This window comes from Limanda limanda, chromosome 20 (genome assembly GCF_963576545.1).
Source record: "Limanda limanda chromosome 20, fLimLim1.1, whole genome shotgun sequence".
NCBI classification, from domain to species: domain Eukaryota; kingdom Metazoa; phylum Chordata; class Actinopteri; order Pleuronectiformes; family Pleuronectidae; genus Limanda; species Limanda limanda.
This window is the reverse complement of record NC_083655.1, coordinates 9,249,558-9,265,401: the sequence shown is the minus strand read 5'-3', so window position 1 is coordinate 9,265,401 and position 15,844 is coordinate 9,249,558. Positions and strand designations below refer to the sequence as shown.

Genomic DNA, 15,844 nt, shown 5'->3' with positions numbered 1-15,844 from the left:
ATGCACAGCTCCCTGAAAAGTTGCGAAAGCTAAAATGTTAAAAAAACCCCATCTAAATAACTTGATTAATGGTCTGAACCGAGTTTCTCTTTGCTCATCCAGCAGCAACAGAAATCCACCGTCTCCAACTCATAAACACATCCAAGCCCCCCCACTATGAACCACCAGCCAGCGGTGAGCTAACTGATGATGTGGCTGCATCATTACCCTGAGAGGCAGGGAACTTTTTACCTCGGGCCTTCACACCCCCCGTCCACACAATTCAATTAGATGAAGGTTGTTTATGGGCAGCTCTGGCCCATTGAAACACCATTAATGTTTCCTCTGTCGAATCCGGCATTAGCTGCCCTTCACTGGAGCTGGTCTTCCAAATGTCATGGAGCTCGTGGCTGAGCAGAAGATTAAGGGATGTTTAGAGAAGTGAGAGCCTCCAGGACCTTGTGCTGCAGGAGAACATCTCAGATTACGTAACAGACGCTTGAATTAAAGCTCTTACCTGATCTCAGTTGTCAATATCCGATACGTGGTTTTCTATCTGAAAAAGAACAGAAGAAATTATTTTAATGGAGCTTGCAGGTTCTCGTTCTCTAAAAGGTCACGCGCTGGGCAACAGCAGCCGCACTAACCTGTGGAACAGGGTTTGTTGTACATTATCACGGTCGATGATCAATGTGACCTTCAGGAAACAATTAAATCCATCCACCCTGTCTCTGAAAAATAATCTTTGCTGTGAGCGAGGACACAGAGCTTACATCCAGGACAGCAAACCCATCCATACTTAATGACCAATAAATATAACATGACAGACGGAGGCCTGGTCAGAAACATGGCCACAGCTGGAACACAGGTTGGGATATGTTAAGTAAAACAGCGCGACTCTCTGGTTTAATTAATGCTATTTTAAAATTCTGGGTACTATATTTTAACCGCTGTGTAATTTGGTGTTGAGGATTTCTAAAACTCAGGATCCATATTTAAGTAATTAATGTTTATTATCATGATTTTTGTTATACAATATAAAAGCACAAAACTGAAAATACTGCCAAAATGGTCCCAGTCTTTTTTTAAATTCTTCTAACATCACATTTTCTTTCCCATTTCATAGCTGAAAACTACAATATTACACCATTTTGTGTCTAATGGCTCAAAGTAGCATGAAGCACTGAGTCTTTGTCACTTTCACACCGGCACAGTTATCATTTTATCATTCAGCGTCTATTTTATAATATCAAAATGCTTTCAAGCCCATCTGAGCAGCTACAGGTGGGTTAGTCTGATGCAGCAGAATTAGATATAAATATAGAAACATGAACACAATATCTGTGAACTACTGGCATTATTTACTTTCTGAGATATGCCCATTCTCTACAGTGGATTTATTTCATCACAGTTAACTAAATGTGATGACGTCCCAATGACGTCTTTGCTTTCTGTTGCAGGAAGAATGAGAGCTTGTAGTTTTTATATTAAATGGATGGAAACAACAATCTTCCAGAGCCAGTATCTGTTTAGAATCAGCAATTCTGTGTGTTGTCCAAAAATAATGAGTCTACAAACATTTTCTCTTTTAAATCAACAAGTTAAAACATGAGACATTTTTCAAAAGTCTAAAATTAAGAATTTTTGACAGTTTGTCAAGAAAAATAAACAAATTACTGTTGTAATATTTTTTTATTTGGTACAGGTTTTTTTTATCTTTAGAGAAATAGAGATAAAAATAAAAAAAATTCCTCGTCCCCTGCTCTACATTCACGATTTCACGGTCAGCTCCACAGCCGTCCATGCAGCTCTCGTCTAAAAGCCCTTTACTATGTGTCTTAAGCCCTCGGCTTTAATTCCAGCCCGTGAGTGTGAGCGTGTGCAAGCCCCGTGACTGTGTGTGGGCTCGTGAAGAGCCATGTTTCCTCCGTCTGAGCCGGGGTCGTCAGGGAGAAACTGTCAGTCCGCGCGCCCTCGCCATTCACTCATGTGAAGCCCTGCTCTCTCAGATCTGTGGCCATGAATAATTCCGGAAAATTAACTTTCAGAAAGCAAAGACTCTCTTCCCACTGGAGAGCTCCCCAAAGTGCCTCTCTCTCTCTCTCCCTCCCTGTCAGCACCGTCAGCCCTTTCTCTTACCAGATGGTGGCTGCCCTCCTCGTCGTAGTCGTCCTCACCTCCATCGGTCATCTCTCCCGCCTCCACGTCCAGCTCGCCGTCCCCGGCCTCCTCCCCGGAGTTCTCCGCCGTCTCCGACACCGACTCCTCGTGCAGGGAGTCGCAGTTGTCCTCGTACTTTCTCTGAGACTCTTTGAGGGAGACACAGAGAGTGAAGTCAGCGTGAGAGCGATATCAGTATCGGTTTTCTTCCTATAGAAGCTACAGAGTTGACTCGGCTGCTGTTTTCAGACATAAAGGCTTCTCCTGCTGCTTCTTACACTCAACTGGACACAAGCAGCTTGACCTCAGCAACAGAAAATCGACTTTCTAGATATTTCTTTATACAAACACGCAGATTCTGATATTTCACTGAAGCTTTAGAAGCGTGAACACAACCAGGAGCATCTCTTTATCACTTTCCATTCAACCTAATTAACTACATGATTAAATGAAGCGGGCGTAGACACTGGCTGAAGCACGTTTTAACATTTCTGGACTTCCACCCGGTGCTAAATCGAGTGGATCAAACATCGCTAAGAGGAAACTACTCAGGTGTGATCACACAGATAAAGCGAAGCACGTTTTCATCCCGTGCAACTGAGACAAATGTGACCAGTGGAGCGAATCAGCAAATGTACCGGCTGATCATTAGCTGTGTATATATTAAATATTACAGTAGGTGATTTGAAGGGGGGTTGGCTGCGGGGTCTGTACCTCCAAAAAAGATTCTTTACAATCTTTGACACAATGTTTTATTTTTTGTGAAACAACTTTATGTTGAATACATCAATAGATGTGTGAATATATGATCAATCATGGTGTCTGACGCCTTTCTTTGATAAACAAGCATTCAATGAATCTTCTTCTTTTTTGAACCATTTCAAAGAAAAGAGAGTTTTTCAAGCCTTCAAATGTCAACTTGAGTTTTTACCGTCTTTTATCTGCTCTTGAAATTATTCTCACTTCTAACAAACCCCACAGAAGTTTGCACGAAGAACCAAGTTCTGTGATTTTTCTTTTTTTTGTTTCTTTTTGTTTCTTTTGAAAATGTTTTTAATAAACAGTGCAAACATGCATTTTGATAAATTTACAACACGCTCTCTTTTTTGATACATGTTCCTTATGACCTTCACAGTGAGCTGCACTCGGAGCCCGGCCTGTGGTGCAGGGCGTCTATAAAGAGCTCTCCTATAAACTGAGTCAGCATGGTGTTGACGCCTGTTCACTGAGATGATGGAGAGCTCTGCTGCTCTTATCTCACACAATGTCACAAAGACTTATAGCCGGCATTGAGCTCTTAATTTCCCTCCCTCAGTGGTCGCCGTCCTTTTCCCCTTTTATTTCTCTTTCCTTCCCCCCCCTGCCGTGATCCTGCTCCTCACCACACTCGGCTCTCTGCTGCTTCTCAATCTTCTCCAGACGTCCGAGTAAAGAGTCGATCTTCATCTTGATCTGAGTCAGCTCCCGCTTGATGGTCTGGAGCTGGTCCGTCTTCACTGCTGAGGCCCGGAAAAAAGAAACAGAAACACAACGTCTTCATTCATAGCTTGGTTAGTTTTTCATTTAGTTCTAATGATGCAGCCTCACGCGGTTTATTACCGACTGCACGCTGTCATCTGTTAATACGCTTGGTTTTTAATTTTGGATATCAAATCATCTCTCTTTCCTCGGGGAAGAACATCTCAGTCCGGCCAACTGCAAAGTCACCGAGCTGAAACTGTGGACCCGCTGTTTTCAATTTGAGGATTAGTAGCAGGCTTACGCCCACCACCCGGCACAGCGCAGCTCGTGTTCAGCACAATAGTGCCAATATCCTTCAGTTGGCATGAGAAGCCAACTGAGAGAGAGAAAGTAATATGATATTATTACATAGACACTTAGCTTTTACTGTTCCCTGTAGGAGGGAACTGCTGCAGAAACTGGGGCAGGGCTCGAGTCGCATGCATCATAGATTTATCCAGTGATAGTAAGTTCCTCTGTATCTTATCAGTGAATAACAGAAAATACAGAAATATAAAATGTGGTTTCCAGATGTGAATCAACATTACTAAGGTTTAATATTTTTCCGAACAGTTTTTTATGGATAGTTAAGACTTTTGGACCAATAGGAGGAAGACACAACCCAGGTAGGAATGTCTGTACGAGCTGCACAGACTGAAGAGCAGATCAATAGCAGCTCAAGCACTATTTTGAACATCAGCTTTGTTTTGTGTTTTCTCTGAAATCTAAACAACCTGCAGCAGGAATTCTCGAATAATTTTAAACTGTTTTTCTTTTTATTAAAACAGTCTAGTTTCAGGCTAATATGAAATTTTGATGAATTTAAATTAACTCGATCCACTGTGTTGCTTTCACACTTTATTTTGTGGCTGATCAATGCCTCACTAACAGAACCACATGAGAAACACGGGGCACAACTTGCCCTCCCACAGCTTCTGTTTACTGCCTCATGAATTATTGCTTTTCCCTCTTCCTCTTCCTCTTCGCTTTGGTCTCCATGTTCACTCCACAATGCGCGTCTGAGTTTTTTTGGGGTAAAATCAAGCAAAACCCAATCATGTCAGAGTTTCCCTTTGATCCTCGATATGTCGTAGGCAAAGAACATCTGCTGGAAATTTCAAAAAGGAAGCCGCCGTTAATTCAATCAGGCCGAATCTCACGGCTGCTGAAGAGAGGAGGCTCTTCCTCAGCAGCTTGAGCCGAATGGATTAAAGAATCCGGACCCTGAAGTAATAAAATAATCTCATTCCTTAACCCTCGGGAAGCTGAGATGTGTCTTTCTGAGTGGAGGGGAGGAAAACAGACAGCCGAATTGGAGACGGGAACATAAAATTCTCTTTGACACCTCTCAGGTTCCGTCAGGGCCGGCGAGCGGATGGATGAGCGCTCGGTAAACAAACCCACGACTTCCTGCAAAGTTGCAGCCAGAAAAAACCAGCGGCGGGAGACACGCACGGAATCAAAACATCCGCCGTGAGGTATCATGTCTGCATGCTGCTCTTTAACTAGAGTTTCTCTGTGTACATTTACACCCACACAACATCACAATGCATGTCTGTGCAGTGCTATTTACGAGCTAAACTGATGCATAAAACATAAACATCTCCGCTCTGAGCAGATGTCAGTACATGAGAGCAACGTGTGACGTATTAGCCTGCACTTAACTGGATTTCCCAACAGGACGTTTTTAATCTTTCAGTGGAATTCATCCTGACACAGAACCCGAGTGCTGCTTAGGTAGGATTCAATGTGGTTGTAGTTACTTCTTTAAAAAGCAGCAGGATTTTAGAGAGAGGGCCACACGGATGGCGATACACATGGAGCGCGTGCGTGTGGAAAATCCAAAGCACTCGTCTCAAAGCAGCCGTCAAGCCCTGAAGCTCCAGAGACGCACAAACTGGACCTTTGTGCTGCGGCAACAAGGAGAAAACAGTGGATAAACAACGGTATCTCCACCTGTCTCTATCTCCTCCTCGGTATCACATGCGTCCGTGCGCACAAAGCAACTTCCACGAACGCTCGTGTACTCACTCGATTCCTTATTCCAGTGCTATCTGAGCTCGCTCTGGGCAGCTTACTAGTTGTCGTTTGAAGATAAGAAAGTGTGGAACAGTTTTTTAATTTATCGCCGCCTCCAGGCCTTTTTCCCCCTTTGTGCTATCAGTCTCATAAGCTGCGAAGAGAAAAGAGAACACGTCCTGATCCAAACGGCGTTTCATCAACACGCCATCGAGGGACGACTCGGGTTAAAGGAAACGGGCAAGAAGGAAAAAAACGACATTGTTATTTAATCAGCATTAAGGCAGATTTAGGGAAACGAGAAACGAATCTAATTTTTAAGAGCTTGTGATGAACTGTAGAAGAAATGTTTATCTGGGGGATACTGAGGGTGGATCTCCTGAATCACTGGTCTATGAAGATTAAACCGGACAAAGAGTTAGTGAGGCTGATGTAACTCAGACCCGAAATAGATGATGACAAGCTCCCAGCTCGGAGGTATTAACAGTATGTTTGGGAGAAATCTTAACATGGAATGAATGGAAACTGGATTATTTTACCATTTTAATGTTTATCTTGTATTTGTGTTTGATATCACGTCATCTGAATCTAAGACGAAGTGTTTGGGACTTAATTTTGGAGAAAATCTGTTTGAATCTAAACTCAATATTGACAAACTGTAAATTGCTTCAATATGAATTCCTATATAAACCATTTTAAGATAGACGTTGTGGTTAAGGCCCCGGAAATGAGTGTAAATCATTGTTAATTCCTCTGAGATCAGTCTTTCTTTCAGAAAAAATATCTCAAAAGTCAACCTCATCCTCGTGATCCATTCGTCTGACAGCAGGTTCTTTATTTCCCCTCAGGTGAATTGTTACTCATACTCGAGTCCTCCACCCTGCCCACACTGACCCACCCTGCTGGACAAGCTAACCTTATTCTTCCGTCCAATCTATCTGGGCCAAAGTCTTTACCAGGGGTGATTTTTCTTGGTCCTGGCAGAAGCAAATTAGTCTCCAGACGTACGGCAGCGTGACTCAGACACACGACAGAGGATTCATTGACTCTGTCCGAAAAAGAGGAACGAGATGGGCTGATTTCCCCCTTCGCTGAAATCCTAAATGCGAGCGGGTTCTCCTGACAGACCTCACCAAGCTGCTGGCGCTGATAACACCGGCCGAGACGGGCAGCAATGAACTAACACTGTGGCCAATTACACGGCCGGCTACGAGCGGAGAGGCGAACGTTGAGGGAAACACAGCTGACCACGGCTCCACATAGATGCCCTCAATCTCACTCTAATTACATTAAGGTCGTTATAAAGCATCTCCGGCTAATCAGACGACCCAATGAGATCCAGACGGATCCCGGAGCTGTTTGCTGAGCGAGCGCTGCTCCGAACGCTCAGATTGTATTTGTGTTTGTTGTTTTTCTCTCCCTCTGCATCGCAGCGCGGTTTGTTCAGAGCTGCTGGATTGAATTAAAAAGCTTTTCTCGGGGGGGGGGGGGGAGTAGCCCAGATGAATCGCGTCGCCGCCTCCTCCTCTCCTCCTCTCTCCGCCCTCACTCTTTTGAAAGGGACTGAATGCATATTGGCGTAATTGGACTGCACCACAAAATAAGTGAATTAAAAACCAAAATCTTTTAAAAACACCAGACAAGTAACAAAAAATCTAAGAAGGATCTTATAATGTACGTACGTTTGAGGCCGGAGGAGGAGGAGGATGTGGGAGGTCTGGAGGATGAAGAGGAGGAGGTGGAGGATGTTTTGATGGGGAAGGAGGTCTTCCCGCGGCGGGAGGAAGCAGCCAGCACCCTGGAGCGTTTGAGGGGGATCACGGCTCTGGGTGGGGGGGCCACTCTGCCATGGTAGTCGAAAAGCCTGGAGAAATAATAACACAGACGATATTACACTTCTCACAGAGTTTTTATAAGTTACTGTAGCCAATAACACGGCTTATAGCATTTGGAAAACTGAGGTTTATCTATTTATTTCACCTTCGGCTCAACTGCTGCATTGCAACGTTCATATCTACTGTATATGGATTTCTCTTGGATTCTTTGTCTCAGCCCGTATGAAAACAAAAGGCAGAATTCACCTCCACAATAATCCCCTCACACATCCTCTCAAAGTGAAGAGGATAAAGAGAAGAAGGCGCTGAACGTCAGATGAAGGCTCTCAACAAGTCTGACATTTAGAAAAATGACTCTGCAGATAATCACTCTTATCGCCCGCAGATAAACGAGGGAGACAACAGACACGTGTTGTCTCGTGCGTTCGGCCATTTGGACAATCGGACTATTTAAAGGTGCCTCTGAGGGACGGTTAGTAAATTGAATCTGACAAGAGGGGACTTTTAATGAGGAAGAGTCACAATCTGAAGAGAAACTGACCATTAAGTAAAGAACTCCATCCAAAAAGCTGCTGTCCGGTTTCAGCTTAGAATCATAACAAGGCATTGGAGCCATATCAGGCTTTGGATTTCTAAACATGGAACGAGTTTGGTCTTTAAAAATGAAAAACTCTGCAACAGAAGTATAAGAAATTGATGAAACACTATATTTATCTGTTTGTCCAACTATTTAAAGATGGACAATATAGCGGCTCCCCAAAAGGGGAGGCATATCATCTTGATCGACCCCTGTTGGCTGGCTGCAGTATAAACCCCGTCTCCTTCATGTTAGTGGATGGGACATGGACCACATTAGAAAATTCCAAAGTACAAGTCAAATTTCTTTTTACAAAGATAGAAACCAGAGGAATCTTCTGGCCCCAAACTCTCCTCCTTCACCTACAGATTTATTCACATGCAGGATCTTTTTATAGAGATTAGTGCTCAGCCAAGGGTTCATTAGTTTCCTTGTTCAGTCCCAGACTTATTCCCATGATTTGAATGGTACGTACCTGTTGTAGAAATCATCCCTGTAGTACTCGTAGTCAAACTCATAGCCACTGTAAGAGAGAGAGAGAGAGAGGAGGGTGAGGCAGAGATAAAGAAAGGTTGTATAAAGAGGAGCCATTTTAGATCTTTCAGGGGATCCAGCTCAAGCAGCTCTGACTTGATTAGACGCCCTCTGGTTTCTGCCTGAAGCTCACGGCAGGTTCAGCAGCGAGCCTGAGTCACGTAAAGACCACAGAGCAACAAAGAAGAAGGAAAGTTCAGAGGTGGAAAAATACAGTCGGGGGGAACGAACTCCGACCCCGGAGAGGAAAATCAATGTTCAGCACACGCTCAGGATGGCAGGTCATTTAGAATTCAGAGGGAGAAATAAAGACAGAGGAGGAGAGAGGAGAAGGAGCTGTTTTGAAATGTTGCTACTCTCACAGGAATTTGAATTAGTATTAATGCATCAGTTTTGCCAATTTGGAAAAAGTGTAGTGTTGGTTTCTTGCCTCGGCTCATCCTGTTTCATAATTACCATATTACATCCTGGCTGTTTTCAGCTGCAGCTATAAAATGCAAATTAGGCTTTAAGATAACACACTGCACAAAAATATTAATTAGTGGAAGAACATCGATTCAGAGAGAAACAATAATTAACAGTAAACAGTAAATTGGTGGGAATATAAACTTTTCCACTGGACAAACTATTAGTGAAGAGGAAAGTGTCACATTAGGCTTTGCTGCTTTCATCTGAGTGCGACCAGGAGATGTGCACGGGCCAAAGGAATCAGGGTGATGCTTAATGACGCCTGTAACAACGGTCTCTGAGCTCGACAGGCCTATGACCCACGATCTCTAGTCAAGGCTGTGGAAGATGTGGAGCGCGATAAAAACTCTAAATATTACTCCACGTGTACGTCAGCGGCAGGATGTGGTGGACGGAGGACGGAGGACAGGAGCTGTGAGGAGGAAGTGGTGAGCGGTACGGGTCTCACCTGTACACGGCTGAGAGCGGCCGCTTGTTTCCGGGCTTGGGCCTGTAGGGCTTGGGTTCGCCTGCCATGTTTATATCTGCAAAAGAACACACACAGAGGCACACACACACACAGTCAGATAAATCACTCCTGAGTCGTTCTTTAACACCCCCCATCAAGCATTCATGAGCAGGATATAAACCATTAATTAATGAGATAAAACCTGATATATAATTGTGCGATCATATCGTTATACTGCTGATGACTGATTTATCTGCCTGTCAGTAAACATTGGCCGATATGAGTGATATATGGATATCTGTGTTTTTCTAGGATATATTATTATCCAGTTTTGATTAATTTGAAAGATATTCATTAGCTATTCAGTAGCTTGATGTATTAATACACACACTTAATCAAATTTTTATATTACATTAGAATGAACCTCCAACTTCAACAAGTCATTGTGAGCTCTGAACATTTATCAGCAGTTAATGAATCTTTCACAACAACTTTATTGATATTTTCATATACTACAGGTTCATTTATACGATAGTTTACAGTAGTTACATATCCGCTCATATGATTCAATGTGTTCTGACTAATTATGAAGAGAAACACTGTTAATTTATACTAAATAGGGAGTTCAATTAAAGCACAATCATTTGTTTCCCGTTCATAAACATTCTCTACTGAACAGGTTGTATTCCAGGATTTCATTATGTGCATATCCACACTGCAGTGCAACCTGCAATAATTCCAAACCCAGGAACTGAGTCAATGAAAGCCAACAACCTTGAGAAACCCTCACGCAGAGCGACGGCTGATGATTCTAGTGATGCTACTCCACACAGCTCCGAGCGGCGCTTGAACAGAAGGCGGCATAAAAGTACCACTTCATAATAAACGGGAGTAAAACATCTCCTGAAGCGCTGAGCTATTTCCACCTTTTCATGCAACACTTAAATATGCAACACACAAAGCTGCAGCACTGGAGGACATGCTCGCTAATGTCGAGGTGCAACGCGAGGGCCAATTTTCTGAGGCACAACTGGAGACCTCGCTACGCCGTGCACTGGAAAGATTAGAAAATGAAATTCTCGGCACGGAGCGGGAGAGAATCCTTGAGCACGTAAGAGCAAATAAAGGAAAACTCCGACAAAAGCCGGGCGTCAGGGAGGCTTTGATTTATAGGCAGCTGCTCGTTCTTTGTGTTTAAAAGTGGAAGAAAAAAATCTGGCGCACAATTTTGTGATCAAGCAATGCAGAATCTTTCCGTCCGCTATCTCTGCAGTGCCAAGGGTGTTGCAAGGTCCTTGTGTTTGGTTCGTGGTCTGAGTGCCGACTGGGAGACGAGCCAGTGGGTCAGAAGAAGCTCCAGAATCTTGATGATGCACATGTGAGGCTACGTCGACTCAAAGGGAAGAAAAATACCAGAAAAACTTCATCTGAGGGTCGGAGCTAAAAGTAGCGCCCTCACTATTACCTCCTCCAAACATCCACTCCTCAAAAACTACTGTCCGGATCTCCACTAAACTGGGTGGAAAGATATGGTGTGAGTCAGGGAAGAACCCATTAAACATTTGATGCAGATCCACAAAAAGCAGAGAATTTAAATATTGACTGAATGCAAGTGCTGTCCCTTTTTATTAGAAAATAAAACATTTAGTTGACCCTGAGGGGAAAGTTTTTTTTGTTTTCCTCTAATTCAACATTGGCTGAAGTAGTAGACAGCCCTATTCACTAAATATTCTTCTGCAAAAATGTATATAAATTAATTTGAAAAAAGTGCGTATTGGGGCCAAAGGTGGTAAAACTCCATTATTTTCTTTAGAAACAAATATTTTCTTTGATACCAAACAACCTTTTGAAAGCATCTTCCCATTGTTTAGAAGTGAAGGCCCCGGAAAAGGTCATTTCATAACCAACAGGAGAGAGTGTGAGAACAAATACATCCATCAACACGATACCCTTGAAAGAAGAAACCCAAACCTCTTCAGTGTTGTCCCTATGAATAAGAGCCTCATAGGTACATAGATCACCTTAATGACACTTTCTCTTTGCATGGAGCCACATTTTCACTATCATTTCACTTCCAGCGATACACATATGCTTAACTAATTCATGCATCCTCCCTGCACCTCCAGCACCAAACGAGTGAAGCGCCCCAATCCCCCGGAGTGGAATCGCACCAGGGTGAAAATAAGCTGCTGGCAAACTCTCGCCTAAAAGCTCAGACTATTTAAAAACGAATCTTGATGAACCACAGAGTTATTTCCAAAAAATCTTTCCAAATTGACGTCTTTGTTTAATGTACAACACTTTTTTCTAGAGAATGTCATGAGCAGTTGATTCAAGAATTTGCATTTTCTCTGGAAAATTTCAAGAAAATGTCCACATTTCAGATGATGTCTGAAATTTCATCCTCTGAAATTGTAGCGGCTCTGTAGGGCCATGTCTTTATTGGCATTTAACAATGATTGAGGCTGCAGACATGAGTCTGGTTCAAGAGTTGAGCAATTAAAACATTTCTGAAGCAAAAATGATTAATCAACAATCTTATCTACAGAGAATTAATCTATCAATGGCCTTGGTATGCAGAGATGTCATCTGAGGCAGAGCAAGGAGGCTGGAAAGCAATCGTACGTCCAGTGGAGGTTGGCTGCAGGCCCCAACTGGTGAAGTGAAGGACCCACACCCAGGTCTGGGTAGCCTACGGTGGGTCTGCATTGCAGCGGGTGTCTTAAAAGGCTGAAGCACTTCATGATTCTGAAGTTTACAACTGATGAAACCTCCCTCTCATCCGCTGATAGATACACAAAGTGTGTAAAGGCCTCGGAGTGAGCTACACAGCTAACTGCCTTATTAAGTATTTGCCTTTGCGAACATTGTGACCATCTGCTGCCGGTTTATTGGAGGTTCCCAGCATCAGGGGGAGCAGCGTTTACACACCAGCGTGTTTTACTAACCTCACATTTGTTTAGAGGCAACTAAAACTTAACAACTGTTTAGCTTAAATTCCTCATGTAGGTTTTGGCCGAACACTTTGTGTCTCCTCAGCAGTGAAACCATGTGTACTGGGTCTGCAGTGTTTTATTCACATGTTAGTCAGTTGCTCTTGTGTTTTTATCTGTTGCTTCGTGCCGTCGTTTGTTTTTCTGCTCGTTTGGTCTGAAGCTGGGTCAGACAGGAACGGAGGCGGAGCTCTCCGTGGTGCTGAAGTTACTAATGGTTGCTCTGCACAGCAAAAACAATTAAAAATGTTTCCATGTTGCAGTTACATGAACGTACACGTGACGCAATTTCAAATTTGCAGCCCTGAAAGTTATTTTTAGGCGTTTATGAGCTCCTTTTCTCTTTCTCACAGAGATAGAGGGCGTCTTGTCTTTCTGTCGGAATTGAGAACCGACCATGACTGGATAAATATTTGAGGTGGCTTCGTTATTGGCTGAGGAAAAACAAGTCGTGCGAGAGGTAAATTGGAGTGAAAGGACAGAGGCATGGAGCGTAGGCAATCACCGAAGACAAACCTGAGCTCTTCTGTCAAAAAACATTGGTGTGTGACTCCCTGGAGGAGCTGCCCATGTGTTTTATTGGTCTCATTTGTTACCTTCCATCTGCGTCTCTCTCGGACTTCTCCTCCTCGTGCTTCCTGTTCTCCCCTCAGCCTCACCCTATCCCTCAATGTCTCTTTCTCCATTCCCCTTCACTCTCCCTCCCTCCGCGCCCGCACAAGACAATATCTAATCCCACATCACCATCCCTCACTCTCTCTCACATCCCATTTCTCTTCCCGTGTCCCTGTGCTCGCTGGGGAAGCTCATTACGAGACATTTCAGCGCTGAGCGTCACCTGTGGGGCCTTTTCTATGTGACACCTGTGCCGCCAGTGAATGCTGCGTAAGACGTATTCCTCCCCTCTTTTCATTAGCGAGGGGTGAATAACAGCACAGCGACGGAAGTGAATAACTCAGGGCTGTAAACCGAGCCATATGGCTTCATATTGCAGGGGAAGCACTGGGATGAGAAAACACGCCGGTGGAGAGCAGCGGGACCCGGGAAGGTAAAGGGAGTGTTGTGAGAACGGAGGGGGACAGAGAGACGCTCCTGGAAGGAATGTGAATGAGCTACTGTGGGGAGCACGAAAAACTGCTGACGCCACAACAAATCAGACTCTTATCCGTCGAGCCACTTTTACATAGAGATCCACTCATACTGTATTCTTATAGAGGCGTAAAGAAGAAAAGGAATTTTCACAAAGCTGAAATACTGCCCCACAGTGTGAAAGTAGCTTTTTAGAAATATGGAAATGTGCTGTGTAACCATGTACTGTATATGAAGATGGACGACATGCCAGGTGATAAACCCTGCCTCCTCCATGTTAGCATATGGGGCATGGACCAAACTAAAAATGAAAAACACATCAAATAAAAGATGGTTTCTGTAATTTTTGATATTTCTGATCACACTGATAACATCCAAGTGTAGACATTTCATGTAAATTTGGTTTTAACAACCTCCACCAAAGAAATATCGTTTTTACCCCAGTCGGATTACCACAAAATTTAGTGGAAGGATGATGAATATGTCAGGAGAGAGTCTATAAATAATTTAAATCTGGGGCGGATCCGGAACAAAGAATGATCCAGGATAATTTTTGTATCTCTTTCTTAAACATTGTGTTAAATTCACATCATGAATCATTGTGGTGTCAATTCTGCGGCTCCACTCACTTCTGCACAGACTCTGGCTCATGTGAGTCAAAGGCACAAAATGGCGGTACCCGAAATAAGGACATTTTGGCTTAATTCTTGTGGAGACAGGTTGTCAATCTTTATTTACTCTCCCTTTCACACAGACGTCTATCAGGCTCTGTGACCATCTCCCCGACCTCCGAGGACAATCCCCCCCCCCTCCCATGCAACACTTGAACATGTTGCGTCAAAGCTTCTTCTTTACCTCCACTCGTCCTCTCTCTCAGACGGAGGAGGGAAAACCATCTCATAGCCCGAGGCTTCAGAGAATAGCGATCAGCATGGGCTAGCACGGGTCACCTTAAGGTCAGGGAGAGGGAGAGAGGGATAGATTGTGTCTTGGTGAGCCAAAGAGCCTCTTTGTATTAGTGTGGGCAGAGCGTTCGAAGATGGACAGACCGGGCAGATTCTTTCAAATCTATTTCTGCTGCAAGAAGCTGTTCTTATCAGACATAACTCTCCTGAAATAATAATCCCATCCCTCAGCTTTAGCCGGCTCATATGCGAACGGGCTTTTCTTTAAAAATGTGGTGAGGAAGATTATTGACTGGATATGAGGCGAGTCACGTCCATCGATGTAGTCAATCATAAGAACAAACAATTCAGCCGCAATACTCACTGAAAAACAGGCTCAAGGCCATTTACATCTCCAGCAGAAACCAGGAGCCACCAGTGACTCATGCCCTCATTCTGAGTTGCACCAGCTGCATAGAGAACAGAGAACACAGCGGAAGCCGTAATCTGCATGTCAGACGAACTTGCTAGTACCGTGTCAAATTTCACCCGGCAACAGAAAGACACAGCACAGCTGGTTCAGTAGGTTTTCACTGCTGCAGATTCATCGCCCGCTGTGTTGAAGCAAACACGCAGTAATAGACAAAAAAACAATTTCCATCATTCAGTTATCAGCTTAGCACGTCAGAGCCCTCGTGCAGAGACAGGAAAACAACATGCAGGGAGGCAGGCTTCGTGTTGAGATCACATGGGCTTTAAAATATAGATCCAGTCGCTTTATACCCAACGCTTGATACCTTCTGTATATGAAAATGGAAAAAGTCCTTTTAAAACAAATGGAAATATCCCGGTTCCTTCAACTAACGGCCTTGAACTTGACTGTTAGTATCATTATTTTATCTAGAGGGCCCACGTGTTTCTGTGCTGACGATATGAAAAACAGAGAATCTTTTTTGATTCAGCAATGTCAAAGGAATAAAATCTGTGATATTTAATTTATAGGGCTGTGTCTCTAACCTCCAACATCCCGCCTCCATCAAAGTACAAAAAGTCCTTTCTCCTCCTCATTACATAAAAAGCTGCGGCGCCTCCTCCTGAGTTATATCTCAGATGAGCAGCCCGGCGACGAGATGATTCACGGCAATAAACCTCCTTTCAGACATATCAGCAAAGACCTTCAAAAGAATGAGAAATGTGTTCCTTTCTTTTCCAATAAACAAGAGGAAACTTCAGCCCGGACCAGAGCTGATGGCTCCGCGACACATTAGTTACTTTTTTCCTGTCATTTCATTCTCCTCGCCTCGCAAACGCCAACCGTCTATTTAACGAGATAAACATTAAAGGCAAAGACGATGGAG

General features: G+C 43.7%; 1 protein-coding gene across 2 annotated transcripts in view; it reads right to left on the bottom strand.

Moving 5' to 3' along the window:
* Positions 1-502: 502 nt before the first annotated feature.
* The window catches only part of LOC133027049 (RNA-binding Raly-like protein), a 40,268-nt gene continuing 24,926 nt past the window's right edge, over positions 503-15,844 (bottom strand). The window contains exons 2-8 of one of the 2 annotated variants that reach the window (XM_061094051.1): positions 9,521-9,596; positions 8,727-8,756; positions 8,546-8,593; positions 7,341-7,522; positions 3,522-3,635; positions 2,119-2,288; positions 503-535 (exon numbers count right to left, since the gene is read on the bottom strand). In XM_061094051.1, the coding sequence (XP_060950034.1) occupies positions 503-535; positions 2,119-2,288; positions 3,522-3,635; positions 7,341-7,522; positions 8,546-8,593; positions 8,727-8,756; positions 9,521-9,596 (653 nt within the window). The remainder of the gene's footprint in view (positions 536-2,118; positions 2,289-3,521; positions 3,636-7,340; positions 7,523-8,545; positions 8,594-8,726; positions 8,757-9,520; positions 9,597-15,844) is intronic. The other variant, XM_061094053.1, reaches the window with a different exon arrangement.